At 44.7% G+C, this 26730-nt stretch overlaps 2 protein-coding genes across 2 annotated transcripts in view; one reads left to right on the top strand and one right to left on the bottom strand.

Annotated features, from left to right (window-relative positions):
- pkd1a (polycystic kidney disease 1a) overlaps window positions 1-16061 on the top strand; it is an 82896-nt gene extending 66835 nt beyond the window's left edge. Inside the window, 18 exon segments of the mRNA XM_034102530.1 lie at window positions 16-226; window positions 301-430; window positions 533-643; window positions 954-1003; window positions 1386-1600; window positions 1738-1816; window positions 1917-2032; window positions 2953-3155; window positions 3411-3605; window positions 3709-3848; window positions 4221-4351; window positions 4658-4730; window positions 5510-5617; window positions 6696-6867; window positions 7783-8073; window positions 10170-10304; window positions 12562-12888; window positions 12969-16061. Of these exon segments, the coding sequence (XP_033958421.1) occupies window positions 16-226; window positions 301-430; window positions 533-643; window positions 954-1003; window positions 1386-1600; window positions 1738-1816; window positions 1917-2032; window positions 2953-3155; window positions 3411-3605; window positions 3709-3848; window positions 4221-4351; window positions 4658-4730; window positions 5510-5617; window positions 6696-6867; window positions 7783-8073; window positions 10170-10304; window positions 12562-12888; window positions 12969-13976 (3695 nt within the window). The 3' untranslated portion in view covers window positions 13977-16061.
- A 174-nt stretch (window positions 16062-16235) lies between these two features.
- The window catches only part of tsc2 (TSC complex subunit 2), a 29849-nt gene continuing 19354 nt past the window's right edge, over window positions 16236-26730 (bottom strand). Inside the window, 16 exon segments of the mRNA XM_034102654.2 lie at window positions 16236-16746; window positions 16841-16939; window positions 17045-17136; window positions 17218-17296; window positions 17384-17523; window positions 17601-17874; window positions 17963-18041; window positions 18598-19196; window positions 19561-19715; window positions 21019-21108; window positions 23074-23304; window positions 23727-23853; window positions 23855-23973; window positions 24751-24863; window positions 25300-25458; window positions 25579-25740. Coding sequence (XP_033958545.1) covers window positions 16585-16746; window positions 16841-16939; window positions 17045-17136; window positions 17218-17296; window positions 17384-17523; window positions 17601-17874; window positions 17963-18041; window positions 18598-19196; window positions 19561-19715; window positions 21019-21108; window positions 23074-23304; window positions 23727-23853; window positions 23855-23973; window positions 24751-24863; window positions 25300-25458; window positions 25579-25740 — 2680 coding nt within the window. The 3' untranslated portion in view covers window positions 16236-16584.

Below are 26730 nucleotides of genomic sequence, written 5' to 3'. Positions count from 1 at the left end.
TCCTGTTTCCTTCAGAGGAGGCGGTGCTCCGTCAGCTGCCCCGCCGTCTGCGCTGTGAGCTGCAGAGGGCGCTGTGTGAGAGTCACCTGTGGCTGTCACTCTGGGAGAGACCCCCCCGCAGCCCCTTCACCCGCCTGCAGAGAGCCACATGCTGCGCCGTGTTACTGCAGCTCTTTATTCTGGCCAACACACTGTGGTACAGCATTGTGGTGGACAGGAGACACAGGTACGTGATTGTCTCCTTGCTTTGTGTCCTTCGTGTGCTTTTCTTCCAACATTTAACACCCCCCTGTGTTGCAGCCCTCGTCGACCCGTGTCCAGGTTTTCCTCGTTGGATGGAGAGACGGTGGCAGCAGGCGTGGTGACCTGCCTGATCGTCTACCCTCTCTACCTGCTCGTCTTCACGCTCTTCAGAATGAGCCGCAGCAAGGTAACACAAACCTGACCGGACCTGTAAAGCCATCAAGGTTTTTAGTATCTCCCTCAGGCCTAACAGGATGTTTAAACGTTCCTCTGTGTGTGTGAACATTAGTGCGTATCTGTGGAGCAGGTGCCACCACACATGGATCAGGAGTCGGTGGAGATTGATGACTTCCTGGATGACTCCATTGCTGGAAGCTCTTTCCTGTTTTATAATGGCGAGGTAAAGTCTCCGAGGGAAAGATTGTGAAGTAAAAAAAAATCATGCCTCATACAGTTATAGCTCAGATGTCTAAACCAATTAGAATTTAACACATTTGTGGGATAGGGGCAGGGGATGTTCAGAGGGAGAGAACAAGTCAACACTGCAGCACAGTCAAAAATAAAGACCTTTTTGAACATTCAAGCTTGGAGACATGTCACGGTAGAGGCACACCATATACAGTCTGTATGAACCTTATCATGAGGATTTTTTCAGCCCAGGGGTTGTTTAAGTAAAAAGATTTTCATCAATTATTCTTCTCTGTCTGCAGACAAACTCAGAAGAGACAAATCTGGATTTTCCCACTCCATCAACCAAAAGGTGAGATACTCTGTTGCCATGACCGTCCATTTAGAGAATTGAACTTATTGGAAGAGAAATGCCAAGAATAATGTCGGATTGCGTGAGGGTAAATACGACACGATACGATATTACTTTATTTGTCAGATCAAGTCTGAAATTTGACTTGCGTCACGGCAGCTCCATGTCCAACATCAACAGACAAGTATCCAGACACAATACATGAAACACAAACAACAAACATTTAACATAACAGCACAATGAGTGAGAGAAAACATGCTCAAAGAGCCGTCAGCGTGCATTCGATCTGGGATTTAGCTAAAAGAGCAGATATGAATACAAAGCATATTGGATCAAAAAGGTACGTCTCACTTCTTAACAAACATGTCGCTGTGTATTTCAGCGGGGAGAGTTGGGGCATGGCTGAGGAGGAGATGGAGGACCGGGATTGGCCAGAGCTGTTGAGTGATGTGTCTGTGGTGGGAGGGGCGGGGCATGGGGCGGGGCTGCCCAGGCTGAAGAGGGGTCAGGGCAGCAGGCACCTGGGTGTCGACATGACCTTTAACCCTGACGACCACGAGGGAACCGACCAGCGCAACAAGCACTTCACCTCCTCAGGTAACCCAAACAGGAAGACTTTTCCACCACATTTACCAATCAGTGACTCCGTCTAATAACTACATGAAGCATTTGGTTGCATCACTACACTGTCTGTGTCATATGAGAGTGCTGAGGCTGTTTCTCTCCGCTCACAGACGAGGATCTGATCAAACACATCCTGGCAGATGGACAGAACTTCTTTCCTCAGGCAGATGAGAGTGAGATGGCTGACCTGTACGTTTGATCTCTAAATATGTTTTGGTTATCAAAAACAATGGATTCAAAAGCTTCAATCATATTATATTGTTGATTTCCATCGCTGTGTTTGTGCCAGGTCGAGCATTTTCGGAGATAAGACGGAAGTGATTCTCCTCCAGCAGCTGAACGAGCCTCTTCCTCTAGAATCTGTGAGGAGAGACCCACCGAAGACTGCTTTCACCTCGAATACAGGTGTGTGTGTGTGTGTGTGTGTGTGTGTGTGTGTGTGTGTGTGTGTGTGTGTGTGTGTGTGTGTGTGTGTGTGTGTGTGTGTGTGTGTGTGTGTGTGTGTGTGTGTGTGTGTGTGTGTGTGTGTGTGTGTGTGTGTGTGTGTGTGTGTGTGTGTGTGTGTGTGTGTGTGTGTGTGTGTGTGTGTGTGATCATCAGAGCATTAATGGCCCACATTAATCAATCCTCAAGGATGAAGCTATCAAAGGGCCGATAAGGGGCAAACGGTGATTTGCTGAGCGCTGAGAATACTTTATAATGGCAGATTTAACTTATTGTGATTGAGTAAAATAACAGCAATGTCCATTTTATAAATTAAATGCAGATGCAAACAAATGTTTCCTCCATTTAAATACATTAAATCGTAAATACCATCAGAACAAAGTCATTGTAAACGATGTTCAATTTGATATGGCATCCGACAGTTATTTTCTTCATGGAACAATTATCTGCAAACTGTTCTTCTGTCTGTGTGCTTTTCTCTTGACAAGGGACACAAATCACGCCGTGTTTATTTTTATAAAACGTCTTTCTCTCATTAGGTCAAGAGCCAAGTTGAACGGAAACTCACTTTTATGTTTTACTTGTATTCAGTAATGAGCTCGGTGCTGGCGGCGGAGTGTCTAGGCAATTACAGTAATGATTCAATGTGAAAGCAGAGCATTCACAAAGTGCTTTAATTGTACTGCTTGAATGTTGAATAAGCAATACAAGTCCTCAGTTTCTTTTGTGGAACTGTGAAAGTGTGAAGTACATACATATAAACGAATTCCTAACATTGAAATTCTGTGAATTAAACATATGAATACTCTCTATCTTTAAATCCTCTATCTGCTTGGTTTTATCTCCTGCTTCCTTTTACCAAGTGTTCTTCTCCTCTCCAGTTGTGACGGACGTGTGTCGACCCAGACGGTTTCCTCCCTGGTGTGGACAGGCCGCTCTGTGGGGCAGCTGGGGGGGGCTCCTTCTGGCCAACATCGTTTCAATTTGGGCGGGTCACGGGTTCAGTCAAAACGTGTCCATGATGTGGCTCATCTCCTGCTTCGCCAGTTTCCTGTGTTCCTGCCTGCTGTTGGAGCCAATCAAGGTACACACATTTATTCTCAGATGTAAACAAGACATAATCCTCAACACTCAATGAGCTCCACTGCCATTGAGATGAAAAAAGCAGTTATTTTATTACTGAAAAGCTGTTATTTTTTACTGCACACACCCAAAAGCTCTTTGACTTCATTCCCATTTGCCCTGGCCCTGTGAACAATTATTTTAGCCAAGGTTTTCTTAGTATATTGACTTTTCAAAGACATTCCCAGCCTAACATAACGGCTGCTCTGTCCCTCAGGTGCTGTGTGAGGCGGTGTACTACGCAGTGTGTGTGCACCGCCTGCGTCCAGAGGACCAGGATGTGCTGGTGGAGTTCCCCCGGGTGGAAAGAGTGGTGCAGCGGGTCCCCAGGGTGAGACCCCCTCAGGGCTTCGCTCTGTCTCAGGCTCGACACCAGGCCCGCAAGGTCCACATGCTGCACACCATGCTGAAGGTGAGTCAGAGGGAGGCGGGGGGGGTGCTGGAGATCGTCTGTGTTTCGACATTGAGAGCTCTGTGTCTTGTTTGTTAACAGAATTGTTTCTTGCCTTTTTCAGAATTTCCTGGTCTACATGTTCTTCCTGTTGGTGGTGTTGCTCCTCAACTACTCTGACTCGGCCAAAGACACACACAGCCTGAGACTGCGCACACAGCTGCAGCGAGCACTACACACACCTGAGTACCACAACATCAGCAGGTACACACACACATACACACACACCTGAGTACCACAACATCAGCAGGTACACACACACCTGAGTACCACAACATCAGCAGGTACACACACACATGCACCTAAAGACCTGACAACTTTTTTACACACTAATTGCCTTCATTCTGGTGCGAAAGATGTCTCATTTCTAAAAGGCAACCTTCTGCCTCGTGTGAATAAAGTAACGATTTCTGTGCCGCTCCCATGACTGGCCATCGGTTTTTCTTCCCTTGCGTTTCGGTCCGCTGAAGGAAACTGTTGTTTGCTCAACATAAAGCAGATCCACAGTGTCCCTTTACACAAACACATAACCCAATATCTGACACAATATATCTAAAACTGTTTTCTTACTTTTAGTCGAGCTGATGTTCTGGTTTGGCTGAATGTGTCGCTGTTGCCACGGCTACTGGATGAATCTGCCCTCTTGAGGGACACAGGAAGTGTGTTGCTCGGCACGCTGAGGCTCCGCCAAAGTCGTGACGCGCTGAGTAAGATTTAAACTGGTTTACTGTCTTTGTGTTAGTTGTGTAATTAGATGGAGCTGAAAAATAAATAAAAAACTTAGGTTTGAAAATACAGTAAGAAATCATCACTGAACATATGTATTATATGTTTTTAGAGACACATGTCTGTTTCAATCATTTTCAGTTGACTGCATAAAACGTCATGTTTAGCACCAGCAGAATCATTATTTCCTTCCCTGACATCTATTGTCAAACTCATTTTCTTTCTTGTTTGAATGTGTTCTTCTTAATATTTGCAATTACATTTTTAACCTTTACTTTTCCTTCCAGTTGCAGGGGGTTTCGGGGCAGGAGGCAGTATTTGGGGAAAGGGGAAAGACGCTGAGAATCCCACTGCAAACGGGTACGGAACTGTTTGAAAGCCTGGCTTTAAAAAGGCGTTCTTCAGGTTAACTTGTTGGTCGGTTCAGTTTCTATACATGGTCATATCTAGTATTGTTAAAGTAACTGAAGGAAGGCACTTCTTTATTATTACATATAATTATATATTTACTACGAATGACATACAATATATAATTGGTAGTAATGATCGTGACTGAAGTTGTTAAAAGATTAAATGTAGAATTTCTTATCTATAACTTTTCTTATGGCAGCCTTTTAATTAAGATCCCTCCAGCGATTTAACCCTGTTACGCTTATAACGGACAGTCCTGAATTGGAGGACATATTCTGTCCCCTATGAACTTTCAAATAACCGATGCCCAAAATGCTAAGACCTGTGCTGTTAAATGTACTTGTCCTTAAATGAAATGTAAATAAGGTTGTAGAAAAGTAGTTTCCTAGTATTATTTAAAATAGCTAATGATCAACCCCTAAAATGTAATTCTCCCTGTTTTTTGCAATATAAAGAGCTTGTGAAACGTTCCTGTTTGAAAAATACAAAGAACCAAATCAGATTAATTGTTCCAAATGTACTGATGAATATTTATTTTTGTTTCCAAAAAAAACATGGTTTTGGTCAATAAAGTGCCGTAAATGCCTGAGTATTTTTGTATTTTGGCAAAGGCGCAATAATCTCTTTCAGAAAATGAGAATGTTCTGGCTGTAATTTGATGTGTGAGGCCTCACAGGGTTCAAATGTTCTCTGTTGTCCTCTGTGTCTCCTTCCACTTGTCTTTCTAGTGCGTGGCGTTATGACGGAGGAGACGTGGTCCTCCAGCTGAACAGGACCCTGCAGGAGGCTTCCTCCTCCTTACAGCAGCTGCAGCAGCTCCAGTGGCTCGACTACAGGTACGCAGAGAGACCAGATTAGAAAATCAACACAAGAACTGAATCAGGGTTTCACGAACTGAGAAAATGAAAGCAAAGAGCTGAGAATAATAAAATCCTAGAGCACTGCCAGATAATAAATACATAGTCCAAGGCAATAAAATCAATAAAAAAATATTTATGTTTATTTAAAAAAATGTATGCTTTTAAAAAACAGAGTTATGAGCGCTGATCTCACTGGTTAAAGAAAGTCCAGAGGCCAGATGTCAGGGACTAGAAACCAGGCTTGTGCTCACAATTTCACAATGATTGAAAGAAGAGAGAAGTTTGATTGTCCCTGAAGTGCAATGTGTTTTACAACCTGCAGTCATTAAAAAGTCCTCCATGAAAACATCAAACATTAAAATAAAACACAAAAGAATGTTGGTTGTTAATACCACTTTTGGTGTGAGGTTGGAAATATTCACAGCATTTTTTTTATGTATGTATTTGAACAAGGACTATGCATACAAATACATTGATCTCAGAAAAGAGAAGAAATGATTTATGCCAGATTCATGCTAAGAGCTCATTTCCATCTGCAGTATTAGGCAGGTACACAACAATCTACAAACACTCAAAAATGTAATAATCTGTATCACACAAACAATTACAAAACAGGTTTAATTACAGTTCAATAAAGTACAGTTAAAATATATTTTTACAATACATTTCAATTAACAAAACTCAGATTACAGTGTAATTAATGTTGTAGGTTTTAAGCTCAGCTCGAAGAATATTCCAGAGTTTGATAGCCGTAAATGAAAATGCAGATTGTGCAAAGCCAGTGCGCCTCAGTGGGACGGTTATATCTGCGTTAAGTGCAGCTCTTGATTTCCTGCCACTCTGCTCATGGCGGGGCTCAAACCTTAGGAGTTTGTATTTGGACAGTATAGTGCAATTTTTTAATGACTTCTTATCAAAAACGTTTAAGGTTTGTTTATAGAGAACCTCAATTGGTCTCAGCACGGTCTTAGTGGCCTGGGAGCAGCAGGTTATGAGGTTTGACCTCTGATCTTGTCTTAGTTCTTTAAGTGTGTGTTTGTGTGTGTGTTCGTAGGACCCGTGCTGTGTTTGTGGAGTTCTCGCTCTACAACATCAACACAAACCTCCTGGCCGTCTTCTCCTTCCTGTTTGAGTTTCCAGTTTCTGAGCGTGCCCAGTCCAGCCTTGACCTCCATGTCATCACTCTGTGGCCAATCACAGGCCTGGACCTTCAGCTCCTTCTCATGGTAACCCCTGGCAACAAAAGTCCATCAAAATGTCAACTGTTACCTTCAGAATCAGAAATCCTTTATTAGTCCCGCAGCGGGGAAATGTACAGTGTTACAGCTAAAGTGGCAGAGCAGGTGAAAAAAGCCAAAAGAGTTAAAGGTCCCATGTCATGGCCCTTTCTACTGATCATAATTCCATTGTCTACTAGAATAGATTTACATTGTTCAATGTTCCAAACTCACATTGGTTTCTCAGCATCTCTGTATAGCATGTGTATTCACTCTCTGTCCTAAACGGCTTGTTGGAGCTCCTTCCCCCCCCTCCCTGTGAGCCCAGTGTGCTCTGATTGGTCAGCTCGCCCACTCTGTTCTGAAAAGGTTGAGTGTGTGTTCGTAACGGCTCTGCGGACGTAACGTAACAGCTCTGCGGATTGGTCCATTTGGGTCGTCGTTACGTCACAGTGACCAGGAAGAAAAAATGGAAAAAGAAAAATCTCCAACGAGGCGTTCTGGGGCAGCATAGACAGGTAGTTTCTGTGTTAGAGTTTTACTCGCTACAGGGTACTTTGAGGGTTTGTGACTTTGCAGACCGTTTACATGCAGGAAAAGCTACATAACACACAAGGGGACGGGTAATAACCGGAAGAGCCTGACATGAGACCTTTAACTAACTTATTACATATAAGGAGGGAAGAAAAACATACATTAGTTATAGAAAAAATTGGCTAAAAATGTGTTGCAGCAATTAAAAGAAAACAAGTGTCATAAGTAACATATTACGGTGTTGAAACATTTATAAAAAATGTTGGGACAATTATAAAATAAAAGTGATAATTGCACTTATTGAGTATAACTGCTGTACATTATTTCCCTTTGTGCTTGGCTTTGTCAGTTTGGTATAAATCAGCTTAATTATCCCCCCCTGTTTTTCAGATTGTCCTTCTCGCCCTGGTGCTGTACTTCCTGGTGCGGGGGGGCTTGGGGGTCCTCAGAGAGGGCTATGTGTACCTGCTGTCCACCTGGAGGCTGCTGGGCCTCTGCAAACTGGCCCTGGCAGCGTGTGTGTGCGGGCTGCACCTGAGTCGCTGCACCATGGCAACGCAGCAGTGGGCGGCGTACCTGAAGCAGCCGCGGGATGCCTTCACTGACTTCCTCCCTCTGGCCCGACAGAGCCAGACCTACACCACCATGTCGGCCCTGCTGCTGTTCATACTGGTGCTCAAGGTGAGAGAGAAGGGCCAAGGAAAGCAAACAAATAAAAACATGTAACGCCTCACAAAATCTACAGGTAGGTAGTTCAGATCAAACTAGAGAATGCAATTCCTGAAGAAATTGCTTGTGGGAATGCTTTATGCTGAAAAGCTGACGCTAAACTGCTATGCTGAAAAGTAATGTGTAAGAAGAAAGTGAAGAATTTAGATTGAAATGATACATGAACACTGGGGGCTTGAATGTGTGATGAGAGAAGAAAAGAAAGTAAAAAGGCTTGGAAAAGCAGCAGAATATTTGAACTGCAAACTTTTGAACTAACTCGATGCTGAATGATCTGTCGCCATGCCAACGGCATTTGATGACATCCCATAATAGGCTTAGATGCGTTGATGGCTGCATCGTTACCAAACCTGTGAAGTGTTGGGCCATTTGGAGCAGTTTCACTGAAGTTATGAGAAAACCTTGTTTCATGTCGAGCATTGTGTTGCCATGGCAACGGCATTTGAAGAAATCTCAAAACTGTCCCGTAGATGTCTTCACGGCTGGACTGTTAGCACACATGTGAAGTTTGAGCACTTTTTGAACATTTTCATAGGAGTTATAGCGACATCGTCTTTTATTTCCATGGAAACGGCGTATAAGGATGAAACCCCATAATTGACGTAGAGCTGTTGAGGGCAGGACCATTAACCATTATCAATTAGCATTATTCAAAGCGTGAAGCACGTCCAGGAAGTTGAGCATCTGAAGTGTAATTTCTGTGTACTTTCGGGTTCATAATGTGGCCTTTTAGATGAACTAAAGGTGTGCGGCTGCTGTGGTGGGGAAAGGTCAGGCTGAATTTACAATGGAGTCACTTCATGCCCTCAAGAGGCATTTTGTTTAATTATTTTTGCTTAATTTTTTTTATCTTTCAAGCTACAAAATGTTTTCCTACGTTTGTCATGAAAAAGTATGTCTCAGGAATGTAGGGTTTGGGAATTATGGCAGTTTTAAAAGAAAATATGAAGGCAAAATTAAATCTGTCCTCCACTCTAGCTGTGACATCACGCACTCTGACATCTGATGAAGGCCTCTTTACCAAGGTCTGAACAACGTTTAATATCTCTAAAAGTAAGAATCAGATTTAAAAGTTGTGTTACACGAATAATGTCAGAAAGATGTGTAACATTTTAAAGTTGGAATGAGGTTTCTGAGGGAAAGTATGAAGGAGCAATTAGCAGTTGAAGAAGGAGCAGTTAGCAGTTGAAGTTGCATGAAGATTGTTGACTTCCATGTTAAAAATGTGATGGATTATGGGATGTATCTCTGGTATTATGAAAGTTATGAATGATAAAAGTAATAGCCATCGATTCCCGACCGAGCTGAACGTTTTGATGTTTGAACGGAGTTTCTGCGATGTTCAATGTGGGAGAAGAAGCAGCGCAAAATAACCCGGCGGAATAATAAAGAATTGTGTGCGTAGCATGACAGATAGTTGGAATGCTGTGTCAGCGTTCCACTAAATTAAGGCTGAGTTTGAATATGGGTGTAGACTGAGGAAGCGCTCGATAGTAGGGGGACAGTCATATTTTGTATGGTATTCTATACTTTTTATAAAATACTATACTTTGACTTTTTTATAAAATGAATTACAATGACTTTTTTATAAAAATACTATACTATGACCTTTTATGAAATACTGTAATATGACTTTTTTATAAAGTACTACTCTATGACTTTTAATTATATACTATACTATGATTTTTTTATGAGACACTGTCATTTTTCTACACAAGCCTCCTTTTCTTTGTGGGGCATTCTATACTATAAATGTTTTTAAAGAAATGTATGGCATGCTATTCAATGACATTTCGTGACTGTATGACATTGTTCATGATCTTTTTCATTACAAACTATGACTCTATGAATATTTGATGGCTTACTATACTAAGAGGTTGTTTTATGGAGTATTATAATGTGACTTTTTTAAACATACAATACGTTACTTTTTGTATTACTAATATGTTTGACAATTTTTTAACATACTATTACTATATTATTGTCTTTTTAATTACATTTTATTATTATAATTGTTCTCCCTCCCCCTCTCCCTGTGTACCCCCCAGGCGTCCCACCAGTTGCGGTTCCTGAGGGAGTGGGCTGTGTTTGGCAGAGCTCTGCGGCGCTCCGCCTGGGAGCTGCTGGGCATGGCGCTGGCCTTACTGCTGCTGCTGCTGGCCTACTCTCACACAGGACACCTGGTGAGACCTTACTCCTGCCCTCTGTTTCTCTCTCGCTCCTCCGCCCCCACACACAGACAAAACATTCTACACAGTTTTACATAGTACACAACGTACAAGAAATTAACCGCCCACGTGTTTGGTAAGGTTTTCTCTGTTGAGATCATAACTGCCCACACCGTCTTTACAGTGGCAGTCAACAGTGTCTCCAGTAATCCTTCACTTTAGCACAGAGAGCATGACACAGTGTGATGTTGTGTGAGAACAACTATCATGGCAGCCACACGGTTTGTGTGCTGCTAAATGACTGAAAGAGGACATTTATTCAACATTTATAAAACCAGAGGGAAAGCTTTGATTGTACACAATGTTACCAACAACAAAACACTGTATCCCGTAAAAACTATTTTATCTACGTACAGTATTTGTGTCATCATTCCAGAAACACCACAATGTTTTGTTTACTTGCTTGTCTTGAGTATGGCTCACCTCCAATGGGTCTAAAATGCTACCATTAAAGATTTAATTATTTAACCCTTGTGTTATGTTCACATTTCGCACCCTTTGGTAATGTTCGGGTCAAATTGACCCGGGACATATTTCAGGGTTTAAAAAAAATACAGAACTAAATTCAACATGCACAATTCCTTATATATATTGTCTAACTCATTCCCCAACAATATAAATGAAATATATGATTAGTTTTTGAAAATACTCTTTGCTAGATCAAATTTAACAATGGAAGTGTTCATCGTTTTTTGTGATAAAAATGTAATTTATGTTAAAAAAAAAAAAAATAATAAAAACTAAGTTTACATTTTGCTCATGCTTTTCTAGGACTAATGTAAATGAAACATTTTTTCATTAATGTTTATTATTTTTAATCTGTCATATAATAATCAAAGCCCTGAAGGAAATAAAGCAATTTAGCAGCAATTGGAACACAAGAACCACACATCCAAAAGGATTTGGCTGTGAAATATAGAGGGAATGAAACATCCATATAAATGACATAGAACAGATATAAACACAAAGCAAATAAAAACAATTAACAGTCACTATTCATAAAATACAGTATATCCGAAAAACATATTGATGAAGTGACGCTGCAGAACATCATGTGAGTCAATGGGCAAGTCCGTTTAGGAAACACATGATTGTTGCAGTTGCTGCATGTAGTCTGTGTCTTGGAGTCCTTTGAGGGTCCACAGACCTCACAGCTGGCTGTGGGGGTCTTCCAGAAGCTGACTGTGGGGGTCTTCTTGTGGCTGGCTGTGGGGGTCTTCCAGCAGCTGGCTCTGAGTCAAGTTCATCTTCCAATTTGCTGTCAAATTCTGAGTTTACCTCCACATCATCCTCATCTTCAGAAATGTCTTCCTGTCCCACTTCACCGTGTTCCTCTAATGCATTCCACTCACTCTCATCCATCATTAGCTCCAAGGCTCTGAGCAGAATATGTTTTGGCCATTTTGTTGGTAGATAATTGTAGTTCTGCACTACACTGTTACTACAATGTGAGGTTATGTCTCTGTTTAGTCCCTCCTCCGGCATGCAGGTGCGAGGGGGACAGTGCGAGAACTTTTAAAATGTTTATACATTTCTGGAAGATCTAAAATGTTTATAATGTTCTCGGATAGTTTTGTGTACACACTACAAAGGGTAAAGATCAAGGGAAAACAGCTTCTCTATGCATACAATTGTGTGTGTGTGTGTGTGTGTGTGTGTGTGTGTGTGTGTGTGTGTGTGTGTGTGTGTGTGTGTGTGTGTGTGTGTGTGTGTGTGTGTGTGTGTGTGTGTGTGTGTGTGTGTGTGTGTGTGTGTGTGTGTGTGTGTGTGTGTGTGTGTGTGTGTGTGTGTGTGTGTGTGTGTGTGTGTGTGTGTGTGTGTGTGTGTGTGTGTGTGTGTTTCTCTCTGTCTGTCTGTCCTGGTATTGTATCCGGGTCAGATTGACCCGAACCTCTTATGAAGGACATAAATGCGGGAAAAAATAAAAACAATTCCACATGTCCTTCACAATAAATAAGCCCCGGCCATTGAGTTTCAGGTTGAACGAAAATATCCTTATATTTTTTTTTATTCATTGAAAATGGAAATCGGGTCAATTTGACCCGAACACCACACAAGGGTTAAGTTTGTTGTTATTACACAAAGTTAAGTCTAAGTTTTCTTGATCATTGCAGTGAAGCGATTTTTGATTGGCCTCTATTGTGATTGGCTTTCAAGCACTATGAGAAACTAGCTGCTTGAACACTTCCCTCCTGTTTCTCCTCTCCTCCAGCTCCTCCACTCAGTGTATGGCGGCTACGGCAGTGTGAGCTCCGCCTGCCTGTCGTTGCTAGGCGCTGGCGGCCGCGGTCTGCTGTCATGGCGACCCAGCTGGGCGACTACAGGCCCCTCCAGCAGCGTCTCTGCGCTGGTGTTCCACGCCAGCTTCGCAGTGCTGCGGCTGGTGTTGCTGTGGTTGGTCACCTCGGTGATCCTGAGGAACTACCGGCGCGCCCGAGCGGAGCTGTACCGCCCCGCCGTGGATCTCCAGGACTACGAGATGGTCGAGCTGTTCCTCAGGCGGCTCAAAATGTGGATGGGACTCAGCAGGGCCAAGGAGGTACATGCTTCTCTATCGTGCAGAAAGAAATACATTACGCCTCACATGTCCCCTAATCCTCCATCTTCTCTGTTCCTTAGTTTCGTCACAAGGTACGTTTCGAGGGCATGGAGCTCCCCCCCTCCCGTGCGTCCTCCACCAGCGACTGTAAGTCCCTCTGCCTCCCCCCGCTGGATGGTCCCGACTCGCCTCCATCACCCGACAGCATCGATGCGGGCTCTGAGGCCTCATGGCGCCCAGCCTCCTCCAGCCCCTGCAGCCTGACGGAGGCCCCGGGGATCGGCCTGGGCCTCGGGCTGGGCCTGGGTCTGGGGCTCGGCCCGGGGGTGGAGACGGGGAGCACCAGCTGGCGCGAGAGAGCCGAGACCGAAGCGTCTCTGCGGAGGCTCCACCCCACCTTGGACGCCCTGCTGCAACAGCTAGACCGCGTCACCATGGCAACAGAGGATCTGTACCACATTGAGTGTAGACTGGAGAAAACCCAGAGGAAGAGAAGGCGTAGAGGGAGAGAGAGGGGAGGGAGGGGCGAGGCGGGACAGGGAGGAAAGGACGAGGACTCCACTGGATGGAGGAAGAGCGGCAAGGAGAAACACAAAGGGAGCAAAAAGGGGAAAAAGACGGATAAAAGTGAACTTCTGAAGGACGATGGAAACACCGCCGTCAAACCCAAAAAGACTCCAGCAGCTACACCCGTTCCCGTTCTGAAGCCCAGACCCTCCTCTGCCGCTGCACACCCCCCCGCTCCCCCAGCAGTCAGTGCTCCTCGACCTACACCGCTCGCAGATAAACCTGCCTCTGACACCCCCCCTCCACCTGTCCCTTCAGAAATCACTCCCCCTTCTCATGTCCCGCAGCCCAAACCCCCCTCTGCACCCCCATGTACCCCCGCTCCTACCCCTTCCTCACCAGCCACCCGTGCTCCTACGCCCAGTAGCCGGGACTGGGAGCCCCCCTCCTCCAGCCTGTTCAACCACCCGGCTCACACGACCACCATTCCAACACGCAAACGGAAACGTAAACCCCCACCCCTCAAAAACAAGGTGCACCCAAACCTAGACAGGCAGGGCCCCGGACACCCCAAAACCTGAGGAGCATTGATATGGTTGTGAAAAGAAGATGATGAAAAAATGTTGGGTTAAGGACGAGAGGAGGACGGGGGCAGCAGGTTCTGTCCCCGAGGGGCCCCTCTCTAGACCCAGGAAGAGAGAACTGAGTGGATTAGAAAGAGCAGAAAGAAGAAGAATCCCAGACAGCAGATGGGGCGATGAAGGAGGAACAGAAAGCAGTACAAATACTTTGCAGGTTTATAAGCAGAAATCCGTCCAAATCCCACTCTCAGAAGCTAGGTGCAGGGAACCAGATGCTAACTGAGCTGGGTTTAGTCAGTGAAGTAAAACATTGACACCAAGAAATGCTTTTATTCCTCATTTCCCCGAACTAAAAATGACCCCATGTGACCCTGGAGGTCACGTGGGGTCATCACTGACAGGAGTGCAACGTACTCACCCAAGGATTACAACTACGCCATCCCACTTTTTGTGTATCTCAGAAAAATCACGTTGATTTCTCAGCTATGTCGTCCGTGTTCGTATTTTTTATATTGTATATTTCGGTCACCATGGGTACTTGTGGCCTGTTTGAAAATAGTTGTGTTTCATGGACCCTTAGTTTGCATGCAGGCACACAGATATAAGCACATGCAGGTGTACACGTGCATGGGAATAACACTGTAGGCACAGACACGCTAATGTAACGCGCCATCCACTCCAGCTCCACTGAGGTACAAGAGAGGAAACATATACACACAAACACACGCACACAAGGCTGTTGGGGTCCCAGCAGCCTCTCCTTCCGGGTGCAGGTATAACCGTGCAGAGTATGGAGAAATGAAAAAAAAAAAAAGATGAAGGGAAGCCACAAGTAGTGATGAGAAGGAGGCGTAGCACAGAGAAAAGTAGCTAAAGAGCGTTAGACAAAAGTTGAGAAAGCAGAAAGGTTTAGTTCGCCCATCATAAAGCTATACTGACTCCCAGTCTGATTATCTTTTGTGTTCGATATGGTTGTGATAAGCACTTTCTTTCTGTTTTATTTGTTGTATTGTGGTCCTGAATAATAAGCTTGGTGTCCGAACCAACAGAGAAAGCTTCACTCATACTGTATCTAAACTATAAACGTTGCCAAAGCTTATGTATGCATTGCGAGTTTTACCATGCCAAGTAACCTTTTGTTTTGTACTTAGCACTTTATTTCCTAATGGAGCTGATATGCCATATTTAACTCATGTTGTCATTAACACATTATAATAACATCCTAGTAAGTATTATCAAGGTGTTACAGCCACAGCTAGACTTTTTGTGTGTGTGTGTGTGTACTTTTGTCCGCTTGTTGTTCCTGTTTTTGTTATGTTTTATTAACATGTAATCGTACTTCCTGTGTCCAGTGGGCAGATCTCAGGGAACCCACCCTTTTGCCCCATAACCTGGACTGGGAAACCAAAACATAGGTGCTTTTAATAATCTGAGGAAACATTTGGTGGTGACTTTATCTTCCTTCTCCCAGCCGTAAATTGGTAGCTATGTGTGAACGCCCTTATTTTCATGGGTTTTAAAAGAATTTGAGAAAAGAGTGTCTCTTACAATTAAACCCCGCCTGTATTAATCCCTTAATAATTTCCGAAGAAGTCTCACAGTTCAGACTGAAGAAAAAAGACCCTTCTCCCTCCCCGTGTGTACATCTCTGTATATATTGGTGCTTCGTGGTGTATATATTTTTGCTTTTCATTATCAGTATTGTTTATGTGCTGCAGTAGCATATGCATTAGGTCAAGCACTGGTGTTGCAAACCCCAAAGTTTTACATTTCTCCAATCTAACAGAAACAGCCAAAGCTATAAAGTGTGTAATATGAATATGTGTTCACAGTAAGCCAGCTCTAAACACCAGGAAGCGCAGCAGGCCTCCACTGGCTCTCTTATTCTGCTCCGTGTGTAACAAGCTAGTGCCAAAGCCCGCCTCCATGTCTTTGTGTGGTACGATGCTTTTTGTCCTAAAACAAATCACAAATCAGTTTGAAAACATTTGTCTATTCTTTGTATCTCATGTCTGTATTTTGCAGTTGTAGCACTTCTCCTGCTTTTGCACTTGACAAAGTCGAATAAAGAGTTTGACAGCTAAAGTGTTGATGATATAACAGTTTTTTGTGACGAATGTTAAATAAGTTAAAGCTGCAAGCAGTGATGACCGTGTCCAAAAAAATATAAGTAGTGAAGTATGTTAAAGATGTCATAGCTTAAAAAAAAACTTGTTTAGTAGGTCGAACAAATCACATATTCCGGATACCAAACCTAAATAATCTCCACTTTTTTATTCCACATGTTTTTACTCACAAACACATCCTGCTCTCGAACGTAGTGTTCTGTACAGCTTTTACTCATCTCATGTTGCACTTCGGAAACATTATGATTAGACTTCAAAAGTGCAAAGCGTTAGCATTTTTCGAAAAATATGCAGAAATGTCTTCACATATCAATACTTCATCACAAAATAAGCTTTTATGGTACCGTGAAGCTCTTGCCGATAGAAACTGGGAAAGTTGAAGTCAGTGTGTCATCTTGAATTCTTCCACTCAGAACTGAAAGTAAACCGACCTCAGCTCTAAGGCAGGTGTGTGTGTGTTTCTACCAGGCCAAGAAACCCATTCAAACAAAGTCCGTAAAATCGTCCACAGTCGAGACAAGTCTTTTCCTCTGGCCCGAAACTTCCGTGTTCTGACTGCTCTGCTGAAAGGACTTGTTTTGTTGCATGTGACCCTGGTTCAGTGAGATGCCGGGAGTTGCACGAGACTGGATGTCCTCCTGGGCCTAAGACAGCGCAGAGACACATTGCACAAGGTTAAAGAGGTCAAATACTTTGGAATAAAAGCAGTGACATTGATGAAGGAGAGCCTCTTCTCACCCTGGTCCGGATCCTTTTAATGTGCCGCAACCTCGCCAGCCACTTGGAAGCGTAGGCATCAGATGGGTTGGCTCTGAACTGATGCACGAGAGAGGCCATCTGTAGAAGAAGAAGAAGTAGAAGAAGAAGAAGAAGAAGAGTAAATATGGATTTGTGTGTACGTGTGACTCGAGCTGAGAGTGAGAGATAAGGTGCAAGACTTACATTTGCATGCAGAGCCATCTGTCGGACTAAGAGAGGGAGGTTGGGGTCTGAAACGATTTTTGCCACCGTTGTGTCAACTAGTCCCTCCAGGTCTGAAAGAGAAGCATCAGAAGGAGTTAAAGAAAAACACACCGGCGAGGAACATGAGCGGAGGAACACGGTGATCGACTCACCCTTGCGGCACTGGAGGGTCACCAGGTTACAGTCATAATCCAGCGGTTTAATGATGACTTCTACAAAATTAAACTGACCCTAATAGAAGGAGAAGCAGAAGACGAGAGAATGAATAAACAATATATCCTGCAGACACACATGTACTGTATCTGTCTGCCCATGTACCTTGATGGTGCCCAGCGTGTACTCCTCTCCAGAGTCGTTGTACACCACCATGACAAAGTCGTTGCCAATGTGTCTCTTTTTGTTGCAGCAGCCCTTGTCGCTCTCCTTGTTGGGCATCAGAGTGGCAATGTGGAAGATGGCTGCAGAGAAGAGATTTCATTAAGAACAAGCAGGCGGGAGAAATGTATATTTGCTAAATGACCATTAAGGTGCACACCCTGCATGATGTCGTCATGCCAACAGTAGGTGAACTCTCCGTCGTCTCCGTACTGGTCCAGCCCTCCGAGGAAGATCTGGTCGGGGTCGCAGTCCTTCAGGTGGATTAGTTTGCCCAGGCCTGTGAGGAAGGCAGCGTAGCGGTTGGACCCGTACTCGTTGGACAGGATGGCGACCTCGTTGTTGACCTGACCGGCCCCGACGAACACCACCCCGATCTTGTGGGTGTCGTACGGAGGCATCTGGTCCAGGACCTTCACGGCGCGGTCGATCACCTACAGCAGAGAGAGAGAGGGCGTTGTGAAGGACACGGAGTCAAAAGTGTATTTTTATTTTCCAGGTCAGCCAGAGCAGTCAGCTGACCTGCGTTTTGGGCAGCAGCAGAGGCTTGTTGGCTTCGTTCCCGAAGAAAGGAGAGTGGTAGAGCTGGAGGAAGACGAAGCTGTGGGAGACAGAAGAAGACAGAGTCCCTTTTAATATTAATAGATACATGGTATTTGTATACATACTATACCATTACTTTTTTATGACCACTTTTCAGGCATAATTTACTATGACTTTTTTGGTATAACTATAGTATAACTTTATGGCATACAAATAAAAAACATGTTTTATGACATAATACTTTAACTTGTTTATGACCCACTATGTTTGATCTATTACGGACTAAGACATTTCTATCGTTTTTATTGACATAATGACTATACTTTGAAATGTTTCTGACATACTAAAGTTTGACTTTGTTATGACCTTTTTATGGGATATTAAGATTATATATCAAAATGTGTCTGTCTATAAATATCACCTAAAAAGGAAAACTACACATAAAACTTAAATGTTGATTACTTTATGAGTGAAGATTCAAACTACTCATTCAATTATTTCTCGGCTGTAAAACACGATTAGACTTTCTTCATGGTCTTAACATCAAAGCAGAGATGAGCTGGCTGACTTAGAGGATAGAAAGAGGCTGCAGCAGGTCATGTGACTGGTGTTACCTCGGGCTGAGTCCAGAGATCTTCTCGGTGGTGCTGGGTCCGGGCCGGCTGGTGTACGAGTCTCTCTCCGTCCTCCTCTCCCTCCTGGAGGAGGGGGCTGACACTGAGATGGTGTGGCCCCGGGGCCGGTGGCCTCCGCCGGGGGAGATGGGTCCGGATGGTGCCGCTGGGGCCGGAAACTCCAACCTCATCCTCGCTCCTCCGCCTAGAGAAGACACTACAGGGCTGTCACTGCCTTGACTCTGACTTCCGAGTCCATTAGTGTCCCCTCCTGTGCCCCCCTCCACCTTCTCCTTCTCAGACTGCTGGGGCGGGGGCTTGCTGTCCGCGGGGGCTTTGGGGGCCAATGGTTCTACTAGCGCAGCCTCAGACTCCAGAGCTGCCTTGGAGAAGGCCTCCGGTAGGGTCTGGAGCTCCGGGGAGGAGCTGGACTTGTTGAGGCCGTGGCCCTGGGACGGAGAGTGGCTCTGGAAGGGGAGTTCAGGCCCCTGGCTGCCCGGGGTGGAGGGTCCCATAGTGGGCTGATCGATTGGAATCGCTCCCTCACTTACTTCCTCCAGTGTGGACTTCTCATCATCTTGACTGGAGGTTGAGGAGGACTGAAGGAGAGAGATGAGAGGAGGCTATTTTAAAACAGGAAAGAGAACACTGTTTCAGCTAAGACATGCAAAACTTCAAGGACAAATCCTTCTGAATGAAAATGCTGGCTGCGCTCCACTTGTTATGCAGTAGCAAGGGAGGGGAACCCCACTGGTGTTTAATCTCTTATCAGCAGATCATGTGTGGAAAAACCCTAACTTCATCTTTTCACAGCTCGTTAGTGTGAGCAGAAAACCTGTGTGTGAATGAATGCTGCTCAGTGCGTATTGTTTACTGGGTTGCTACACATGGTACTCTGATTACTCGCCATCGTAAATGATGCAAACATTTGTGCAGATTTCAGAGATGGCAGCGACGACCTACCCTGCTGAGCGTTCCAGGGGGGGGGGTCTTGGTGAACTTGTCGGCAGACATGAAGATGGGATCAGACGGCATTGGCTCAAACTCTTCACTCTCGAGCCAATCAGGAGTTTGTGCTGCGGTGACCCCTGACCCCTCCTCCAGCACCACGACAGAGTCTACAGCAGGACACAGCAACAACCATAAGTGGATACACACACACACACACACACACACGCGGTTGTCCCCTAACCCAATCCTCTCACACAACTGTTAGATAGAAAAATCATTAAAGCTGTCAGTAGACTGCGGACACATTCTCTCTAAAATCTATTCTAGTCGTGGTAACATGAAAGCAAATCAGTTGTATTGATTGATCAAACACACTCAAAAGGTAGTCATGGAAACACACGCGTGCACATAAATCGACATTGCGATCATGAGTCGGACACTGAGATCAGAGAGCAGCAGGCAGCTTTCATTCACATCTCATCTACTTGATTTCCCATCATGCATCTGTTTGGTTGGTTGGTTATCTGGAGCCAAACACACTGCAGCGTCTGCAACAGCAGCCCAGACCAAGTCCTGCATCCCATAATGAACACTCTCAAAAGGAGAAGACGACGTATTTAGGTCTTTTTGACCCTTGAGTGTTACAAAATGTCTTTATCGCCCTTCTTAGAGGTCAGGCACGGAGGAGCCAGTTAGTCGGATGAGGTCTGGGCTTTCCTGTTGACAACATGAGGGGTCAAAGGTTAAAAGCTCAACCTGGGAGTATATTTCTGTGACAGAGAGTTAGAGAAAGAGGGTTAGGAGGGGAAAACAAATCAGGTAAGGAGTGAAATGAATCACGATCCATCTTTAGGTGTCATTGGAGTGATTGATCCGATGAAGGTAGTTTACAGATCTCTGTTGAGGACCCTCCCTCCCGGGTTAATAGGAGTCTGATGGGTGAAGCGGAAATGCTGAATTCTTTCACTTGCACAATTTTAGAGTGTAAAGCAGCCGGCGTGTGGAGTTATCTGGTCAAAGTATGCATGGGGGTCTGCTAAATGGAGAAACTAACTGCTACACATATTACAGTTATAATTAAGGGAACATTTTGACATTTTTGGGAAATACACTTAATAGTTTCTTTCTGAGACCACTCTTAAGAAGAGGGAGATCATTTATGTATCTCGTGTGATAGTCATCAAACATTAGGATAAGCATATATCCCATTGGCTTTCACACAGATCATTAAGAAAACACTATTGCTGCTTTTGATCTTTGACGGTTTTTAAAAAGTATAGGATAATGTTTGACTGTTTCAGACAAAATGTTAACTTCCACTAAAGGGGATTTAGTGGAAACTGACGATCAAATGTCCTTTTCAGTTCGTGCTGGCAGATCACTGTATTGTGCAAGTGAGAAGAAATACACTACTCCAGGAGTTTTCTGGAGGGGGGGGGCTTGTGGGGGCACACATGTGTTGGACGGTACCTGCCCAGGAAATGCTCCTGTGCAACCTGCCGGGGGCCGGGGGGCCTGGGGGGCCGGAGCCCGAACCCAGAGACCAGAGAGAGCCTCCCACTACAGGCGGGACAGCAGGGGACAAACCAGCATGGGGGTGAGGGTGGAAAACATGAAAACAAACCAATCAGAACATAGGAAAACAAATATCTCAAATGCAGTGAGAAAAGAAGACGTATCGAAAGAAGAAGAGAAGAAAAAAGATGGGCTGATGAGGAGAATTTTTATTTATTTATTGTTTATGTATTAAAATAATAATAAGTGGTGACCCTTTTTGATTCTTGATTGTTTGTTATGTGGATTTGTAGTATTTGTGTTACTGTATGTTCAATAAAGGTGTATTTTGCTAAATCTTGAGACATTGCCACTGTGGGTGTTTCTCAATGTCGAGTAAAGCTGCTCCAGAGCCACTATTTCAAGCATACTACGTCATCGAGTGCCACCGAAGGACTCTTCCAATGTCCAGCATACTTGGAATTCTACCGAGCCTGGTGTACTTCATAGCGAGAAATTTCGCTGCACATGTGTAGACTGCGGTCATAAAATCCCCACGATGCATTGCACACGGACCAATTTCCCCAAATCTGTGGCGGAACATGTAAGGAGAGAATGTGGCCTCTCATATGACGCACACCTGCACACTTGCTCGCCTGTTCCACTCTTCGTTTTCCAAATGCCAGGAAGGATTCTTGCCTCGCTTCTGAAGGAAGTGACTCGGAAGACATGTGCTACCAAGCAAGCGTCCTCGACATTGAATGTACTAGGCCTCAAGAGCCTTTCTTGTGCTGGCAGACACAGTGGGTGTTTCTCAATGTCAAGGAAGGATGCTCCAGAGCCACTATTTCAAGGATGCTACGTCATCGAGTCCCGCCGAAGGACTGTTCCAATGTCCAGGCTCCTTGGAATTCTACCGAGCCCGGCATCCTTCGTAGCGAGAAATGTAGAGGCTGCACATCCGCGGTCTTAAAGTCCCCACAATGCTTTGCGCACGGACCAATTTCCAAATCTTTGACGGGAATAGTGCTCCATTTAAGGCAGGGCCTCGCATTTGACGCACACCTGCACACCTGTTAGCCTGTTCCACCATTCTTCGTTTTCCGAGGCTAGGAAGGATTCTTGCCTCGCTTCTGAAGGAAGTGACTCGGAAGACGCGTCCTCGACATTGAGAAACACCCACAGAAACATATTGGCGTGGCGCACTTCGCACGCGCACACACTAAAAAGTTCCATGCGCTCCGCGCTCACATTTTGCTCGGCCCGCGTGCCTTAGCACCGCTGCTATGACTCCATCCTAGGGGAAACACTGAAGAGAACATGTGAAGATGCATAAGGGGAGGCAGAACCCTCAGAGGAAGAGAGAACATGTGAAGATGCATAAGGGGAGGCAGAACCCTCAGAGGAAGAGAGAACATGTGAAGATGCATAAGGGGAGGCAGAACCCTCAGAGGAAGAGAGAACATGTGAAGATGCATAAGGGGAGGCAGAACCCTCAGAGGAAGAGAGAACATGTGAAGATGCATAAGGGGAGGCAGAACCCTCAGAGGAAGAGAGAACATGTGAAGATGCATAAGGGGAGGCAGAACCCTCAGAGGAAGAGAGAACATGTGAAGATGCATAAGGGGAGGCAGAACCCTCAGAGGAAGAGAGAACATGTGAAGATGCATAAGGGGAGGCAGAACCCTCAGAGGAAGAGAGAACATGAACAAAGGTACAAGATTCGGAAAGCATGAGAACTCACGATCAACAACCTGAGCAAATCCAGGCTGGCCTATTGATCCTCCTCGGGTTGAGATAGAATATAGACAGGCCGTTTGCTCTTATCTCACTATTAAATGCTTACAATGAAAACAGGCACTCAGGTGGACGGGATGCTTTCATGCGTATCATTACATTTATTGGACCATTATAATGTTCAGCCCTGTAGATAAAAACCCTGTGATTGACAGCACAAATATATTTTTCTAATCTTAAAAAGGTTGGATACCCAGCACTCGATAACCTCCGACAGACTGACGTTTCTCTTACCGGTGTTGGAGCGCTGGATCAGGTTGGGCTTCCCTCCGAGGCTGCTGTGTGTCGGCAGCTCGGGGGCGGGGGCCGCGGTGCTGGCGGGGGCGCTGGCGGTCTGGGCCGGGGGCTCCTTCACCCCCTCCATCCCCATGAGGACGGTGGAGAGCTCCTGCAGAGGCATGTTGCCCAGCTCCGAGGAGAAGGGACTGGGAGGGTTCTCCAGACACATCAGCCAGCTCGTGTTGCCTGGGACGACAGAGAGAGAGAGACAGGAGGAAAGTTCACCTACTGGTAAAGTTTCCTTTGTTTTCTGAGATTTTTTTATTATTTATTGTGGTACTACAGCTGTAAACAGGGACGTCCACCAATTGTCCACAGAGTCTAATGTTGAAAATCACTTCACTCATTGGGATCTTTGATGTTTTACTGATTTTAAAATTGCTAAAAGTTCAATAGAAGGTAGATTCCAAATCTAACAGGGTGCTCTTAGATTAAAAAAAACTGTTAAAAAGAAATGTAAGAGTGTGTGTTATAACCTTGTGGATGTTTCAAGTTAACAACAAAACCAAAAACCAAGGACGGCCTTAACGGTACAAAGACGAAAGCACAAGGTTCACAAACACAATGAAGAATAAAATCCCCCTTTGTGTGAAGTGCGGCTTGCATACCTGACGGCCTCCGTATGAAGATCTCTGCCCAGCCCTGAGTGAGCATGGGGATGAACTCAGCCAGGCTGGGGTTGTCTCTGAGAGGCGGGGGGACAGAGGGGGCCGCAGAGGAGGAGGAGGGGGGGGGGGCCCAGACCATGCAGGGTGGAGACAGAGGGGGGGGAGAGCGGAGCAGCTAGCTCGCCCTCAGAGGGGGACACCAGAGGACTGAGGCTCTGAGCAGGACCGGCACGGAGAGCATGGCCCCCTGAAGAGAGAGAGGAGGGTCACCATCATCATCATCAGTCAGCTCTTCTCCCTTTATAAATAATTTTTAAATAGTTTGGACTTGGATTATTTTTAGATTTACATTGTTTTTTTTATTATTATTTAAATTATTTTCAGATTTACATTTCTTTATTTTTTTAATTGTTTAGATTTAGTTATTTTCAGATTTTAATTATTTTATCTTTTTCAAATCATAAATGTTGGTAATAAATGAGCGTCACTTATGGAATTATTACTCTAAGTGTTCTGTTTACACTGACTAAAGCTTGACATTATTAAAAGAAACGGGCAACTAAATCTATTTATGATTCCTCACGTAATCCAGTTCCACTTATATATTATCCATAGCTCACAATGTTAACACGTTAATAATGCTAAAATATAAGAAGAAAAGGCACTTTCCATCCACTTAGAGTCAATATGGAATCATTAAATAATGCCACTCATTTTCTGTTGCATGGCAGGTGTCAGAGTGTTAGAGTGCGATGGCATAATGGAGGCAGGCGCAGTTTAAAGCATGTCTGCAGATCTATGGAGGATAAAAGCTCCTATGATTGTTTCTAATTCATCTGCTCTTCCAAAGAGGTTTCAAATTTTGATTTTAGAAAATAGCACTAACTGTAAATGGGTAATGTTGGCAGCAATATGCAAGAAAGCTTGTATAGTCATAGAAAATGACATTGGAATAGGAAATAGGAAATAAAGAGAGGATGTGATGCATTATGGGATGCTCTAAGTCCTGAAGCGTGTGTATTACCTGACATGGAGCGGACCCGTATGCGCGTGGCTCTGTTGTGCTGCTGACTCGACTGTGACTCCAGTTTGGCCGGGGCCTCTTTGGTGATTCGGGTGTGGAGGGATGGGTCTGACCTGCAGCACCAGGTGAGGAAATGCATTACAAAGCCGCTAACAAGAGTGAAACTGAGTGACACGCCAACAGCCCTGTGAGGTTGTATTTAGGCCCAGCAAAGCTTCGAGCTCGATGCTAACGTCAGCATGCTAACACTCGGAAATGTAGATTTTAAGCAGATGTAATGTTTACTTATACACCGTTTAGTCTGTGGCATTAGCTGGTTAGCGCTACACAAACAGTATGGCTGAGGCTGATGGGAGTCTCATTCGTTTTACAGGCAGTTGATCACAAACAAAAGTGTGGGAAAATTAAAATGTTGCCCTTTAAATAGCACTCGATGAAAAAGCAGGAAAGCACCTCAATCATTAGGATGTATCCTCAGGGGAACATGATTATCAGGTCCAAATTCCCAAAAATTGCTTAATTTTTCCTGTGTGTTTGAAAGTTCTTCACCTGGTCATCTCCCCTCCTCCTCCCAGCCGCTCGGCGATGTCCAGGCCCAGCAGCGCCTGCGCTCTCACCCCTCCGCTGGTTGTTATGGTCACCAGCTTGTTGCCCACCAGCCAGGTCATACTGCGACCCCCCGTTAAAAGGAACTCTGCAATGGGAGACCTAAGAGGACAAAAATGATACATTTCATGACTGCGACAGCCTCTTGTAATTATTTTTTACAACACACAACCATTTTGAAAAGCCATACACACATACTGATTATACAAAATGCATGCTGACCTTTTGGGCAGGGCGGAGAAGTTGGAAAAGACATATCGTGCCATCATGTCCAGACAAGTCTCAGTGAGCTCCAGGTGGACAGTCTTCAGACCCTCGTCCGCCGGAGTCACCGCGTTTTCATCAGCGGAGCCCAGAGAGCAGGTGGTGGTGGAGGTGTGCATCCTGCAGGAGAGACCCAGGGAAGGTTAGGAAACAGAAAGAAGCGCAGAGGAGGAAGAGGCAGGCGCTCAGGCTTCAGATATATTGAACATGTAGTCAGTGCACACAGAGAACATGCAGGACGTCACAAACAAACATTTTTCACATGCGACACAATCATTTATATGCACACATGCATCCACGTGTGTATATAAGGAAACGACCCAACAGATAATTACATTTCCACACAAACACACACTGGGACATGGTTTAAGAGGACTTATAAGATGTGTTTCAGCACTGTTTATTTCCCTAGCTGCAGTTAAGCTCTGTGTAGGAGGCAGAAGGGATATATGCTGCAACATGTTTGGATGGTAAGTAAGTCACAGGACTGCAGAGAAACCAGCAGGTAGTGTGTGAGTGAATGTGTTTTGATTATTATCACCGCAGCAGCCAAGTCTAGTATAAGTGTTTACTGTGGCGTGAGCAGCAGCTCTTTGTATCCACAACAACCATTACTGCGGGCTCCACGGGCCAATCAGGTTAAAAGCACCTTTAGAGGTTTTGACATCAGTCTCAATCAGGGTTTAAGAGATGCTTCGGTTCAAATGAAAGCCACCTTGGCCTGCTGCTCAGAAGAAAATGCTCTCAATGCACGACTGAGCCCAACTGTGAAGTCTCTGTCTCTGTGGGGAGCGGACTGTTTCCATGCTCACAGACTCTTAAATAAAACCTAAATGTTCAACAAAGAAACAAATATAAAAGACAGGAAATAACTATGTATGTATAAGAGAACAGTGCAAGAGGAACATCTGTCCTTGGTGGATCTATAATGGTTAATCGTATTAGCTCTCTTTGTGTTAGCCATGTAATCTGCAGTATAAATAGATTTCTGCTAAACAATATGAATTATGGTTACGATTCAATATGTTGTGATACTTTAAGGAAAGGCGATATATAACAAGTTTTCTGGACAACCTCAGAGTATAAAGAGCACACTGCGATTAAACTAAA

Source organism: Pseudochaenichthys georgianus, chromosome 1 (assembly GCF_902827115.2).
Source record: "Pseudochaenichthys georgianus chromosome 1, fPseGeo1.2, whole genome shotgun sequence".
Lineage (NCBI taxonomy): Eukaryota > Metazoa > Chordata > Actinopteri > Perciformes > Channichthyidae > Pseudochaenichthys > Pseudochaenichthys georgianus.
Note: the sequence above shows the minus strand (reverse complement) of the source record. Positions and strands in the feature narration are given on the sequence as shown.